Here is a 15,895-nt window from a genome sequence, read left to right as displayed (position 1 = left end):
CTAACACAAATGCACTCCAAAATATCAGCATACACCCACCCTCAAGTCACCAGCCTTCACATGGTTTTTCCCGCTGTTAACAAATGAGAAGTATTCATTTCAGGCCCTGCTCATATCCACTGGCTCCACACTGGCAACCCTCATGCATCTAATATACTTACAAAAACATTTTAGGATTCTCCTTAATCCTACTTACCAATGTCATGAATGACCCCTTTTCTGCCCTCTCAATTTCTAAAAAAATCTCTTGTATCCCAACAGACACCGAGTGACCCATGAGTCACTGGGGATTTGTGTGTTTATGGAGAACGTGGGAATCCCAGGCCTCTATGTGTTGACGGGAATGGAGAAGTTTCTTACCCACGTTCAACATTTTCCTTCCCCTTTCTAAAGAAAGTCACTTTGTGTTTGCAGACCAGTAAGAGTCTTTACTCCTATTCTCTTAATAGCCAAGCCCACCCTGTCTCCTTCCACCCATCCTCTGGCTTCACATTTCATTCCACTTCTCTCCTTATAAGACACCCTTTTGTCTTCTTTTTATCCCTAGACTTCGTCTAACCATCTACCAACCAACTCCCCCTTTGCCTCCCATATCCACCTTTAACATGCCAGGCTGTGTCCCACCCTTACCTCTTTTCCAGCTTTCTCCCCCCTATTACAATCAGTCTGAAGAAGGGTCTCGACCCAAAACGTCACCTATTCCTTCACTCCATAGATGCTGCCTCACCCGCTGAGTTTCTCCAGCATTTTTATCTACCTTCAATTTCTCCAGCATCTGCAGTTCTTTCTTAAACCTCCCATCTACAAGTAAAGGGCCTGTCCCACTTGGGCGTCATTTGCGCATCACGCAGGTGAGCCGTGAGGATTTTGAGCATCCCAAAATCCTGGGGCGCCGCTCGCTCACCGCGCGTCACTGCCTATGTCACGTCTCACCACGCGCATGCGTGCGTAATGCACGCAATGCGCGCGTTAAGCGAGCGTCATAACGCGCACGTCTTGCGTCGTGATGCGTAAATTATGTCGCGTAAATGACGCGCAAATAACGCCCAAGTGGGAAAGGCCCTTAAGTACTCAACAGATAGGAAATCTTTCATTCTTTCCCATCTCTATGTGGTTGAAACCCAAGAGGACATTGAACATTAACTCTGAGTACATTGATAAATGTGTAAATGCTCTGCATACAAAGGACAACTAGCAGATCATTTTAAATCTCTTTTGAATGCACCATGAAGCGAAAATAGGGTTAATTCGACTAATTCTGAACACCACCATTATACCAAGATTGATCCTCAATTGCTGAACAATGTAATGGATGAATATAACATGCAATTTTCAGCCTTTTGAAACGCCTTTTAAAGTAAGACTTCCAATGTTAGAAGCCAATCTTGACTTACACATTAGTTTGTGTGCAGTGACTTGGTGAGTTAATTCAGAGAAGAGATAACGTTTTCAGTCATTGAATGCAGGCAATTGAGATCACAACATTTCACTAAGAATCTACCAAACGCTTTCTGCCATAAACAAGTCAAACAATTACTCGCCAATTAGCTCTGAGTACTACGGAAATGGGCTGGGCAATAAAGTTTTGCATTTCAGAGTGAGACTGGCTGCATTTCATTGCCTACACAATTTCATCAGTGACAACTGCCTTTGTGAAGCCTCTTGCAAATTCATTCCAGATGTCACTCATAGGACTGAGCACTGACTGTGTGGAATGTAAGGAAATCACCAATTTAATATTCAGCTTTTGTCCAGAAAAAAACAAATTTCAGAAACAAATTCATTTGAATTTCACCGCTTAGAGAATTTTAATTTTATCTGTGGAAATTTTAGCACCATTGATAAACAAATAAATATTTTAAATGGTCCTTTTATCGGTTTCTGGAATGTTTTCAGTAACATGATATATTCAGTAATAACAACCTTCAAGGGATCTTTCTAATGCGATTTCTCCATGTATAATTTCAACAGAAAATCACATGCATGCCTTAAAGTTGTTTTGTACACAGCAAACAGAAGTTAGTGAGTTGGCAGTATTTTCCTTTTACAAAGTCACTTATCCAGAAACTGAATTTTATCCTTTTGTAGTGTCTTAAAGAATTTCTATTCCACTAATACCCACTTGGAAACCCTGCAAAAATGCATGTTTAACTAAAAATATGTTAAAGGCAGCACTCTGATGTTTATACCCAGAATCATATACTAAAATGGAATCAGCACATTTCCCAACATGGGCTGCAAAAAAAGCTTCAAATTGCTATGAATTTCATGTGCTTCTACCTGGGAACGGTTGAAGATCTTAAAGGAACTCTTCCATGTCGAACACTTACATGACAGGCTATTATGGAGTTGAGACAAAACTTGGAGCAGGGGGACACGCATACAAAATGTGTAAGAAGGAATTAGGTGCAGGAGTAAATGCTGGTTTAAACTGAAGATAGACACAAAAAGCTGGAGTAACTCAGCGGGACAGGCAGCATCTCTGGAGAGTAGGAATGGTGACGTTTCGGGTCGAGACCCTTCTTCAGACTGGTTAGGGATTAGGGAAACGAGAGAGACGGTGATGTGATAATGAACAATGAATGAAAGATATGCAAAAAAGTAACGATGATAAAGGAAACACGTGTATGTGTGCATGCCTGTGCTTATGCGCATGTATATGGACATGTGCAGCGGAGGGACATGGAACACCTTGCCCTACTGCTGGTGAATAACTGCCCAAATCTAATCCCATGCCCCAAGTAACATCATCCAACGTGAGGTATGGAATAATCAATGAGGCAGGTGTTCTATCAGATACTACTGATCTGTATTGTTTAAAATGGTTGCACCAGTATTTGATATCAAATATTCTGTGCATTGATCAACAGCGCTGGCAGAAATCATATGCCAGACATTAACATCTGACATGTCAGACTCTTTAATTGAACTGAAAAGAAAGAGATTAGTTAAAACAAATGTAGGTCCCTTGCAGTCAGAAACAGGTGAGTTGATCATGGGAAACAAGGATATGGCGGACCAATTGAATAACTACTTTGGTTCCGTCTTCACTAAGGAAGACATAAATAATCTGCCGGAAATAGCAGGGGACCGTGGGTCAAAGGAGTTGGAGGAATTGAGTGAAATTTAGGTTAGTCGGGAAGTGGTGTTGGGTAAATTGAATGGATTAAAGGCCGATAAATCCCCAGGGCCAGACAGGCTGCATCCCAGAGTACTTAAGGAAGTAGCTCCAGAAATAGTGGATGCATTAGTAATAATCTTTCAAAACACTTTAGATTCTGGAGTAGTTCCTGAGGATTGGCGGGTAGCAAACGTAATCCCACTTTTTAAGAAGGGAGGGAGAAAGTAAACGGGGAATTACAGACCAGTTAGTCTAACATCGGTAGTGGGGAAACTGCTAGAGTCAGTTATTAAAGATGGGATAGCAGCACATTTGGAAAGTGGTGAAATCATTGGACAAAGTCAGCATGGATTTACGAAAGGTAAATCACGTCTGACGAATCTTATAGAATTTTTCGAGGATGTAACTAGTAGCGTGGATAGGGGAGAACCAGTGGATGTGGTGTATCTGGACTTCCAGGAGGCTTTCGACAAGGTCCCACATAAGAGATTAGTATACAAACTTAAAGCACACGGCATTGGGGGTTCAGTATTGATGTGGATAGAGAACTGGCTGGCAAACAGGAAGCAAAGAGTGGGAGTAAACGGGTCTTTTTCACAATGGCGGGCAGTGACTAGTGGGGTACCGCAAGGCTCAGTGCGGGGACCCCAGCTATTTACAATATATATTAATGATCTGGATGAGGGAATTGAAGGCAATATCTCCAAGTTTGCGGATGACACGAAGCTGGGGGGCAGTGTTAGCTGTGAGGAGGATGCTAGGAGAGTGCAAGGTGACTTGGATAGGCTGGGTGAGTGGTAAATGTTTGGCAGATGCAGTATAATGTGGATAAATGTGAGGTTATCCATTTTGGTGGCAAAAACAGGAAAGCAGACTATTATCTAAATGGTGGCCGATTAGGAAAAGGTGAGATGCAGCGAGACCTGGGTGTTATGGTACACCAGTCATTGAAAGTAGGCATGCAGGTGCAGCAGGCAGTGAAGAAAGCGAATGGTATGTTAGCTTTCATAGCAAAAGGATTTGAGTATAGGAGCAGGGAGGTTCTACTGCAGTTGTACAGGGTCTTGGTGAGACCACACCTGGAGTATTGCGTACAGTTTTGGTCTCCAAATCTGAGGAAGGACATTATTGCCATAGAGGGAGTGCAGAGAAGGTTCACCAGACTGATTCCTGGGATGTCATGACTGTCTTATGAAGAAAGACTGGATAGACTTGGTTTATACTCTCTAGAATTTAGGAGATTGAGAGGGGATCTTATAGAAACTTACAAAATTCTTAAGGGGTTGGACAGGCTAGATGCAGGAAGATTGTTCCCGATGTTGGGGAAGTCCAGGACAAGGGGTCACAGCTTAAGGATAAGGGGGAAATCCTTTAAAACCGAGATGAGAAAAACTTTTTTCACACAGAGAGTGGTGAATCTCTGGAACTCTCTGCAACAGAGGGTAGTTGAGGCCAGTTCATTGGCTATATTTAAGAGGGAGTTAGATGTGGCCCTTGTGGCTAGGGGAATCAGAGGGTATGGAGAGAAGGCAGGTACGGGATACTGAGTTGGATGATCAGCCATGATCATATTGAATGGCGGTGCAGGCTCGAAGGGCCGAATGGCCTACTCCTGCACCTAATTTCTATGTTTCTATGTTTCTATGATGCATCATTTTCAATTTCAATAAGATATGTCCCTAGTTTTTGTTTTATGACTATTCGATGAACGTCATATCTTGCACCCAAAAGCTCAATTTTATGTTGGTAAGAGTATCCCTGGGATACTCTATACCACTCAATTCAGCATCCACAATGAAATTGCCAATGATCAACGATTAGAGAGTCTGGTATAATTCATTTCAGCATCTTTTCAAAGATGGCTCCCATGTAGTTCACAGTCACTCATGAATAACATTTGGGGGAAGAAACCTAAAAAAGTAGAAACTTGATATTAATTTCATTTTTCATTTTTTTTGTCTCCTGGGTATTACCCAGGAAAATAAGGGAGGGGTGGGTATTATTGACGGAGTCTTTAGTCAGGAAAAAGAAATGATGAACTAAGCAACTCTACTCTTGGAAAGGATTCGGAGCCTAATGGTACAAGTGTACAACATCAAATATCATGGGATTATCTTGGCTGGTTCTAAATCCACTCACTATATTCTCCAAGTAAATTCCTAGGTGACTTAGTTAGTCATCATTTATTGGAATCTATCTGAAACAAATTAGGGGAAAAGATGTTTCAATTTATCATTAATATATTTTTTACAGATGTTTAATTTAACAGAACAACATTTAGTGGAAATGACTTCATCTTGAGAGAAGTAAAAATCTAAAACTCAGTAACACATGACAAATGCTTTTAAGGAGAGTATAAGGAGTAAAAATACACAAAACTACAAGGAAATTACTTTCATAGAGCTATACGGTACGAAAATAAGCCCTTTAACCCACCTTGTCTATGCCAATGACTAGCCCCATTTGCATACAATTGGTTCATAGCCCTCTAAACCCATTGTATCCTTATAATTGTCCAAATGCCTATTAAAAGTCATAATTCTAACCGCTTCTATAGCTTCCTTCGGCAACTCGGATATGGACACTGAGTGAAAAAGATTTCCCCTGAGATCCCTCATAAATTTCTCCCTTCTCACCTTAGGCCTATGTCTTCTAGTTTTAGAATCCTCTCCCTTGCAAATAAAGACTGAATGTTCACTTTATCCATGCCCCTCTTGATCTTATACCTCTCAATAATGTACACCCTCAGCCTCCCATGCTCCAAAGGAAAAGGTCCTGGCCTATCCAACCTCTCCCCATAACTCAAGCCCGTAAGCCCAAGTAACATACTGGCGAGTCTCTTCTGTATCCTTTCCAACTTAATGACATCCTTCCTATTGTTGGCTGACCAGAAGCACACATATTACTCCAAGTCTGATCTCACCAACAAGTTGTACAGCTGCATCATGATATACCAACTTTAGTACCCAATAGTTTTCACAATGAAGGCAAGCATGCAAAGGCCTTCTGCATGCCCCTGACTCTCCACTATCAGGGAAACATGCACCTGCATTCCCAGATCTCTCGGTTCTGCAACACTCTCCAGAGCGCTCCTATTTACTGTGTAAGACCTGCCTGTCTGACATACCAAAGTGCAACACATCACACTGGACAGAATTAAATTCCGTTTGCCATTCCTTGGCAACCTTCCCAACTGATCTAGATCCTGCTGTAAACTTAGATATCCTTCCAGCAATTTTGGTGTAATCTGCAAATTTACTAACATTGATAACTACATTGCCATCCAAATAGTTAATGTAGATAACAAACAACAGTGTATACAATGTCAACCCCTGCAGCACACTACTGTCCTCAAGCCTCCAATCAGAAAATCACCTCCCCTCCCCTCCCCCACCACCACCCGCACAACTACCCATTGACCCTTTCCTCCAAGCAAATTTTGAATACAATTGGCTTGCTCGCCTCGGATGCCATGTATTCTAACCTTCCAGACTAGCCTACCAAACGGGGCTTTGTCACATGCCTGGCTGGTATCCATATAGACAATGTCCACTGGACTACGCTCAACAATCCACTTGGTGACCTCTTCAGATTGTGCGAGACACAATTTTACACACAAAGCTATGCTGACTATTGCTAAGCAGTCCTTGCAACAAATACAGAATTACAGAATAGCATTGCCACCTGCAGTTGTGGAAATAGGAACCTTTCGCAGTCACATAGAAAACTTGCCATAAAACACCATCAGCTGTGTGATAAAACCTCTCTTCTATTACCCTATTTCCACTTCAGCTAACAAATTACATTGAAATTGGACTAACAAATAGAGTAATTGATATGTACAACTTCCGCTGTTACTAGATAAGCATTCCATAGCTGGAAAAGCCTTTCTGTTAAAAATATTCAGGGCCATTCACATTAGAAACTAATTTATAGTCCATGCAATGTGGTATCAGTATCAGGCTTGAAACAAGCATGTCATGTTTGCTAGTGATTTAATGAAAAAGTTGAAAGCAGAGTACTTAATAAAGAAAATGAGCAGTTGAAGCTTCTGACTATGTTTACAGTTTTACCTATGAGTATTTGTTCCTGTGTTTATTAGTAACATAGAAAAATAGGTGCAGGAGTAGGCCATTCGGCCCTTCGAGCCAGCACTGGCATTCAATATGATCATGTAAAAATCAGTACGCCGTTCCGGCTTTTTCCCCATATCCTTTGATTCTTTTAGCCCTAAGAGCTAATACTAATCCTCTCTTGAAAACATCCAGTGAATTGGCCTCCACTGCCTTCTGTGGCAGAGATTTCCACAGATTCACAACTCTCTGGGTGAAGACGTTTTTCCTCATCGCAGTCATCGCTAAATGACCTACCCCTTATTCTTAAACTGTGACCCCTAGTTCTGGACTCCCCCAACATCGGGAACAATTTTCCAGCAGGATAATATTGAATATGGGGCCTCTGGCAGGAGACTTGAAGATTCAAGTGTCTGTCACTGCACACATTGAAATAGGCACATCGGCAGTATTATTATTGCTAATAATGGTTTCATTATTAAAGATTGCCATATCATTATTGTTCTTTGTTAATCTGACCTGGATTTGGTGCATCGGATAAATTGACACCAATAAACCAGTTTACATTCTTCAGGAATATTTTCCCAAACTTTTGAATCCTCAGAATAGTTGGCAGAATTATTCATGAATAGGCTCCATCTTAAAGACTGGGAAAAGTGACAGATGGCAAACCGTTTCTACTGCCGATTTGCCTAATTCAATGTGTGCAGTGAGAGACACTTGACTCTTCAAGTCTCCTGCCAGAGGCCCCATATTCAATATTAGCCTGGTTTCCCAAGAGTTATTGGTTCCGAAACATCTGAAAGCGTCAAGCCATTGTATTTATTGATTGACAAATGGAGTTCCTGATTTCATGCCTGAAACTCCAGATGATGGAGTACCTTTACATCTGAGAGGTAGAAAAGTGAGATACAATTGCACTGTCAACACTATAACTATCTTCAGCTTCTGACACTATGTTTGTCAGAATGATTTGCTTTTCTTTTTCTAAATGGCTTATTTTTAAGTTTGATAACATTTGTTTAATTACTATTTTAAGCACCTTAATTGAAATAATATGTTGCAATCATTTATCAATTCAATAACTGAAGCACCTTGGCAGATAACTGCACAAAATCCACATCAGTTCCACAGAGAGAATTCAATACAAGAAAAACAAAGAAAACTTACTTGGAAACCCAAAATCCAAAAGTTTTAAGAATTAGGTAAACAGTGTTGTTAAATAACTTGAAAGAAGTACTGTCACTTTCAGTTATTCTGTGGACAATGTGCAGCATTATCTTCAATCTCAATCCTTCCTCAAGAGAGCTAACAATAGGATTCAGTAATAATCTTTCGAATACAATAGCTTTTGGCAGTCGTTAGACCTTCTATCATGAACAAGCCATGTTTAGGAATACTAGGTAAGTTTATTTTATTGATCTACCTGCTATTTACTTTGGGTGTCAAACAAGGGGCTGCCGATGCTAATTAATGCACAAAAGGACACAAAATGCTGGAGTATCTCGCAGGTTAGGCAGCATCTCTGGAGAACATGGATAGGTGATGTTTCAGGTCAAGGCCCTTCTTTAAGTGCCTGTGAGTGCGCCTCCCACTATCAAGATTTTTTTTTGACAACTGTTTATTGGCAAGCTTTCAAATTCCTTATTTCTAATTAGCTTTTAATAACAAGGACTTCACCATATAAAAATAGGTAAATAAACATTATTGCAATCAATGATCATACCTGTGAGGGCAGATGGGATTTGGCATTATTTGGAAACAGAGGTTTATGGTTCCAAATTCAGAGATCATTATTAATTACCATCTTAATTTGTTGAGTTAAAACATTATCCAAGTTCTACAGTTGATGTTCATAAGAGCATTCTGACATTCAAAGGTGTAAGGGCAGAATGCACACATAACAAATTCCTGTGGTGTTTTTATGAGTGTGAAATGCATATGCTCTTGATCAGAGCTTGTGCACAAACATCTAATAAGTTTTCATTTAATAGAATCCACCCTTCATGGTTTCATTGGCTTTATTACTTGGCATCATAATCGTATTAGTAGAAATGGGACTCGTTCATTATGTATCCCACTACAGTCTCTTGTCTTACTGTCTTCAAAAGTAAACAAACCTGTGCTTTTTACATTCCCTGCATTTAAAGAAGCATATTGTATCCAAACACTGTCAAAACACAGACTAGTGATGGTACCCTCCAGGCCTCTGTTTAGTTTATAACTGTAATTGAATCCCATCACTATGTAACGGGGGTTTGGGGCTGGTGGAGCAGTTATTTAACACCACATCCATAGCAGAATGGCTAATGGATTTGGTGTTATAAACATAGATGCGAGTACCATTACCTGTATCAGCAATATGGGAAAAGTGGCTTATTTTTGTTTATCTATCATAACCACAAGATACAGTATGTAAAAAGGAACTGAAGATAGACACAAAAAGCTGGAGTAACTCAGCGGGACAGGCAGCATCTCTGGAGAGAAGGAATGGGTGTCATTTCGGGGGTCGAGACCCTTCCTCAGTCTGACCCAAAACGTCACCCATTCTTTCTCTCCAGAGATGCTACCTGTCCCGCTGTATAACCACAAGATAGCCTTGCTGGTAAGTAGAGGTTTATCCGAAAGCTTGTGTTGGCAGGAAACGGTGCATTCTATGATTCAATGTATTTAAAAGTTCAAACAGTGGCACAGATGTCAACACAAGCATTAGTGAAATGCCGTGCAATCCAAAGATTTGAGTTTTCTTGCAGATCCCTTCTGCAGATGAAGCTATTACCAAATGTTACAGCCACTAGCAACAAGCATTTAAATGCAATCAGGTTTATAGAGCCAAAAGTAGACAGGTAAATTCCATTCTGGAGTTTTAATTATGCTCTCTTACTGAAGTCCTAATCTTGATTTAGCTGACAGAAAATTTTGTAAATAGCATTTATAAATTCACATAAAATGTCCAATTATCATTAGACAAAATAATCAGAATTCACCTGCAATGAATGACATTACGTGTAATGTCATAATCGTATTACAAAACGTAAATAAATCCGACCATGGTTTGATTACCACATTAGGCTACAGGTTGTCTACGTAAAACATAAGCAATAATAATAGTTCTTTATGAACTGTTGTCCAGCTTCGAAAGGGTTAAAATAAAAGATGTGGGACCTTAATGGTTAAAGATTATCCCCATCCATCCTTTTCTTTCCATCTCGTATCTACGCAACTAGTAAATATGGTGCATGGATATGTAGTAAACCGAGGTCACATCTGGTTCTGCGTCCACTGCACACTTAAACACTTCATGGATCTGACCATGGCGGAGATACATGCCATTAGCAGGTCTGTGCACTAACTCATCCATATAGCACTCCATGCTTTAATTTAATCCAATATTGGTTCAAATTCTGTTTTCCCTTTAAGATGACATGGCCTCGTGTAAGTTCCAGTAGAGCCAACATATAGCAAGTGAAGTTTCAACAGTGTGTAAAAGGATGCATTTAAATCTAATCGATCGTGATCATTTGCACTAAACATTTTAGCTTAGCTCGCGGCTAAAGGTGGGATAAGTTCAGTCATTCATTCATCTTTTTTCAAAGATGAAGTTTGATTCTTTGATTTATTTTATAGTAATATTTCAAGAACAGTGGCAACACCTACTGCCTGCCCCTGACAATATGTAAACACAACGCAGCACGGATTACTACTAGGCATATAGTAGCTTCTAAAATGTACTCACCAAGAAATAAGCAAAAGAGATCCAAGCAGATTAACATGAACTTTTTGTGGTCCTTATTATTCAGAGTTGAAGTCCCACCATTTCTGTTGTCGGCAGGCATAGCTTTGTCGTATTTGTAGCTCTGCATGTGTGGAATTGTTGTAAAATCCGTAGCCGAAATGTTAAAGTAACTTATTTTTTTTAAGTCTCTCGCCTGCGTTATTCCTATCGGACGTTCCGCCTTTTCCTTAAGTTCGTATTTTTGTTTTCAGCACAAAAAAGTTCGTCCCGAAAGGGAAGCTTGTTGGTTGTGGAAATCGTAAACTAAGAAACTTTTTGGAAGCAACAAATGTATGGTTCTCTTTTGAATCTGCGGAATGAATGAATGGAGAGGTTTCGCTTTAAAAAGAAAACAATCCCTTTGCGAACACAATACAGCCCGGCACTGGTGTGATGAATGCGGAGCCTTTCTTTAGTGTGTTTGCAAAAGCTTTGGGCTCCTGTTTTATTCCTGAACTCCTCTTCAACGTAACCCACTTGGATCAGTTGCCACTCAGTCTCAGCCCCCTCCCTGATGATGCTTACAATTTCCTACAATCCTTCCTCAGTCAGGCTTCGAGCGCCCCTACTGCTGACAGAGAAGACTGACTTCGTTATAGCCCTCTTCGAATATTTATTTAGAATACTCACATTTGCAAGATACCCTTTTATAAATATGAATCTCAGGGAGATTTAAATGCTTCCAATAAATGTAATTGTTCAACGAGGATTTATGTGATCAAATTACAGTAATATTAATGGAAGGCAGGACATAGAGCAGGGGAATCTAGAATTACAGCACACAGGTTTAAGGAGGGGAAGAACATGAAAGGAGTATGTTTTTCACACTGAGAGTGGTGTTAATCTGGAAAGAGCTATCAGAGGAATTAGTGGAGGTGAACACAATTACAATGTTTAAAAGGCCTTTGGACAGGTAGTTGGATAGGGAAGGTGTAGAGAGATACGACCCTGATGTAAGCAAATGGGATTGGCACAGACAGGCTTCAATGTAAACATGGACAAGAAAGGCAGAAAGGTCCAATTTCTGTACACTGCACATTTCCATCATTCTATGATTCCAACCTAAATGGCTAGTCTCTTTTGCTAAGAGGATAAGCCCGTAGATCAAGATTCTCTACCTAGATTAGACATCCTCATTGTGTCTTCCTTATCAAAATGATATATGAGACTGCCTCTCAATCTTCTAAATTCGTGGGTATAGGATAATTCTTACTCAAGCTGTCCATATACAATATTACTCTCATTCAAGAATCAATCTATGTTGCACCTCCTTCAAGGCAAATACATCCATCTTTATGTGTCCAGGTGAAGCCACACCAAAATGATGAACTCCAGCACTCCAGTCAACGCTAACATTTGCCATAATAACTGGTTACTGTTTCTGTATGTTAACTTCCTGATTTCACCAGTACACTACATAACTCTGCACGTTCAGATTTATTAGCTTTCCCATTAAAAAAATATAATTTTTCTTGTTAAAGCTTCTTGTTCGCTGACTCAAGCTGCATTCACATCAGGTTTACATATGGATGTATATACAGTACAACATACAAATTAGAAGCAGCAGTATGGAACTCATCCCTACAAGCTTGCTCCATCCTTTAATAAGATCATGGCTGATCTGACACTGCACTCAACTCGGTTTTCGGTCTACCAAGGAACACCAAAAGATTTGAGTAAGCATGAGCTTAAGGTTACTATAAACAAGTTTAAAAACAAATTGGAGATGGGGAAAACTTAACTTTGTTTTAAACTCCTGCAATTTATATTGCGCTTTGCATGAAATAAAAATCAGTCTGTTTTACATGGTAGATTAAAGATAACTATCAAATAACTGAGAAAACTGAAGATTAAAGTGTCAAAATCTCCATACCTCCCGGACTCACCAATAACCAGAATCCTAACTGGACCAGCCATAAATATACCATACATATTAAGTATTTTATTTTATTGTTCCTGGGTTAAAATCTCAGAATTCCTTAACTGATGCTACAGTGCAAATATCTGCAGAGCACAGATCAAAGGTTCAAGGTTTACCACAATTTTCTCAAGGATAATTAAAGGGGCAATAAATACTGCCTTTCCATGGATAATCGGATCCTGTGAATGAATATTAAAGTATTTTGACGTTACTGCATTCAGGACACATTGATGTCACTGATAATTAAATTCAGTTTTCATGAAAGAGGTGTCAAAAAATAAAGTCTGGAAATATATTGGAATCTCACACAATACTCTTCCAAATCACTAATGTCAGTCACTACTGTGCAAGTAAACCACAGAAATTACACATGACCTTTTGGCTCAATATTTTTCCCCTTTACTTCTGAAAATACTAATCCTTACTGTCATCTCAAGATTCAAAATTTCCCTGCCTCCTACTAACTGTAACATATATCGATTGTGTAGGAAGGAACTGCAGATGCTGGTTTATACCAAAGGTAGACACAAAATGCTGGAGTAACTCAGATCAGGCAGCACCCCCGGAGAAAAGGAATAGGTGATATTTCGAGTCAGAACACTTCTTCAAACACATATAGATTGTTAGGCTTTGTCTTCATTTATACCATTCCCTTTCTCATCAACTCTGTGTTTTACATCCATCTATCTCAATACATACATTTTCAATTTCACCTTCAATTTCCTCCATGGACACAACTAAGAAATTGACCTTTTATATAGATATATTAGTACATGTAAACTGCCTTCTACAGACGTGGGTGACTCAACACTCATCATCACTTCACTTCATAGATCTTCACAGTCACTAACCCTTAAATCCTGCAATTACCCATGTAAACTCTTTCTCTAAACTTTCCCATAAAATGTTCTTTGAACTATTCTTTCGCTCACAACAGTTTTCTTTCCACTTCTTTCTGACCAGCCTTGACTCAGCAGTGGTGCTCTTTTCTCAAATTTAGCAACATATGGGCTCAATTCTCGCACCAGAGATGAATGCGCTGCCCAGGTTGACTGAAGGAGCTGAGTACTACTGAGGGAGTGCTACACAACTGGAGGTGTAAATTCTCAGCTGAAATATTAAATTAAAGCCTTGCCTGCCCCTTTAGATAACTTATGTTTAGATGAGTTTTATCCCATATACGCTGACAATATATTTTATCAGATTCCACCATTCACATCCCTTTTGTCTTCTCCACTTATCATGTCCAGCCTTTGTTACTATCTCCACCATACACTGCCCGACCTGACTCATCTGCCTGACAACCCCTCCTTAGCTGGGCCACCTACCACTTGCTAACTTTTGCCCCACCCGTTCCCTCACCTCTTTCTCCAGCTGTTTCCCTGTACAAATCCTGACAATTCGGTAAGATCTATTACCGTTGTAGCCTCAATGTACATATTTAAATCCCTGTACATGTATCATACTCAGTAAAAGGAGATTCACTCACACCTAAAACTCAGTGGCTGTTCGATGTATAAATGCAAACGTGTCAAGTTCTAGATTAAACCAATTTGTTCCCAACCAGTACACATGGATCCTCTGCATCTTTCTCCATTAACTTATGACTATAGATATATACTGCAAACTGATGCAGTTACATGTTAACGTTTGAATGTAGGGTGAAGGAAGCAGCTGACAGATAAGTAAATTTCCTTTAAATATAGGATACATAAAGATGATAAATACAAAGGAAAATAATGTAAACACACATATGATGAAATGCCATGGATTTACAGATATGAGCACCAGACTTTGTGAATGCACATCTCTATCTCTTCTTGAGAAAAAGATGAGAGATGACCTAATAAAGGTCTTTGAAATTCGGAAAGGTAGCTACAGTGTGGACACAGAGCAGGAAAGAATATGCCAAGAAATCAAACAGGGAATTGAGAACAAATTTCTTTACCCAAAGAATTTAAAAAAAAAACTACTACAGAGGGAGTGCATGAAGCAAATAATTTAGGAGCTTTTAAAGGGAAATGGGACAAGGGAGAAGGGACTATCGATTTACTTGAAGGAGGAGGTTTGAATGGAGCATTACTGCCAGTATGGGCTGGATTGGCCAAATGGCTTGCTTCTGTGTAGCAAAGAACTATATTTAATTCATGATCTATACTGCATATACTTTCATTCCAATGATTACATAATTTAGGTAGGTCTACAAATGTTATTCTAACAAATCTAAGTAAATTTTTATCAAAAACAAGATAATTAAAAAGATTACATGTCAAACTAATTTAAGGACTCAATATAAACTGTATCCAAATATCTAGGCTTAATTTTAGACTAAATTACATGCATAAAATTAAAAGGTTACAAAACATTCTTACCACTCAATAAACTTGAAGATCACATGATGAGTTATAGTGGTAAAATTCCTCCAGCTGTGTAAAAGCAGAGAATGAAGTTAAGATATGACTGCTAATACAGGTACAAATGTTTCATCACATCCGTGCCCACTGCCCTGACAAGTGATTAATGAGGTTTAAATTGCAATATTTGTGCAAACCTAGCATCTGTCACAGTTTAAGATGATTCTCTCTAATGTTAACCAAAGTTTTGACTAATTTCTGGGCTGGTTCATGATTTAGCCTTCCAAATAATTTCTGTAGTTCATCTCTGCCTCAGAAGAATGCCAATATTCTTTCAAGAAATAATTTATCAGTCCATTATTAATCGGTCATTAACACTTGCTTTATTTGCACTTTATCATCACCTTATACATAATGATGATTTTTGCTGGTTCGGGTCTTGATCTCCAGATACCCTATTCCCCTATCATCTGTCTTCATTGATAGTGGCTCATGAGATATGGAAGGGATTTTGTCATGAATATTTATTGTTGGTGGGCAGAATTGCACAACAGGGGCAGATTGGTACAGGACCTCTGTTTCACAGATATTTAGTATAAGGCCCATCCACTTGTGTGCTTAGTGAACAAGTTGATGATGGCTCCATAAATA

At 39.4% G+C, this 15,895-nt stretch overlaps 1 protein-coding gene across 1 annotated transcript in view; it reads right to left on the bottom strand.

Annotated features, from left to right (window-relative positions):
- plpp3 (phospholipid phosphatase 3) overlaps positions 1 to 11,452 on the bottom strand; it is a 129,401-nt gene extending 117,949 nt beyond the window's left edge. Inside the window, exon 1 of the mRNA XM_033028689.1 lies at positions 10,931 to 11,452. Within this exon, the coding sequence (XP_032884580.1) occupies positions 10,931 to 11,057 (127 nt within the window). The 5' untranslated portion in view covers positions 11,058 to 11,452. The remainder of the gene's footprint in view (positions 1 to 10,930) is intronic.
- Between the last annotated feature and the right edge of the window lie 4,443 nt (positions 11,453 to 15,895).

This window comes from Amblyraja radiata, chromosome 10 (genome assembly GCF_010909765.2).
Source record: "Amblyraja radiata isolate CabotCenter1 chromosome 10, sAmbRad1.1.pri, whole genome shotgun sequence".
Lineage (NCBI taxonomy): Eukaryota > Metazoa > Chordata > Chondrichthyes > Rajiformes > Rajidae > Amblyraja > Amblyraja radiata.
The sequence above is the reverse complement of the archived record's forward strand: the minus strand, read 5'-3'. Positions and strand labels throughout refer to the sequence as shown.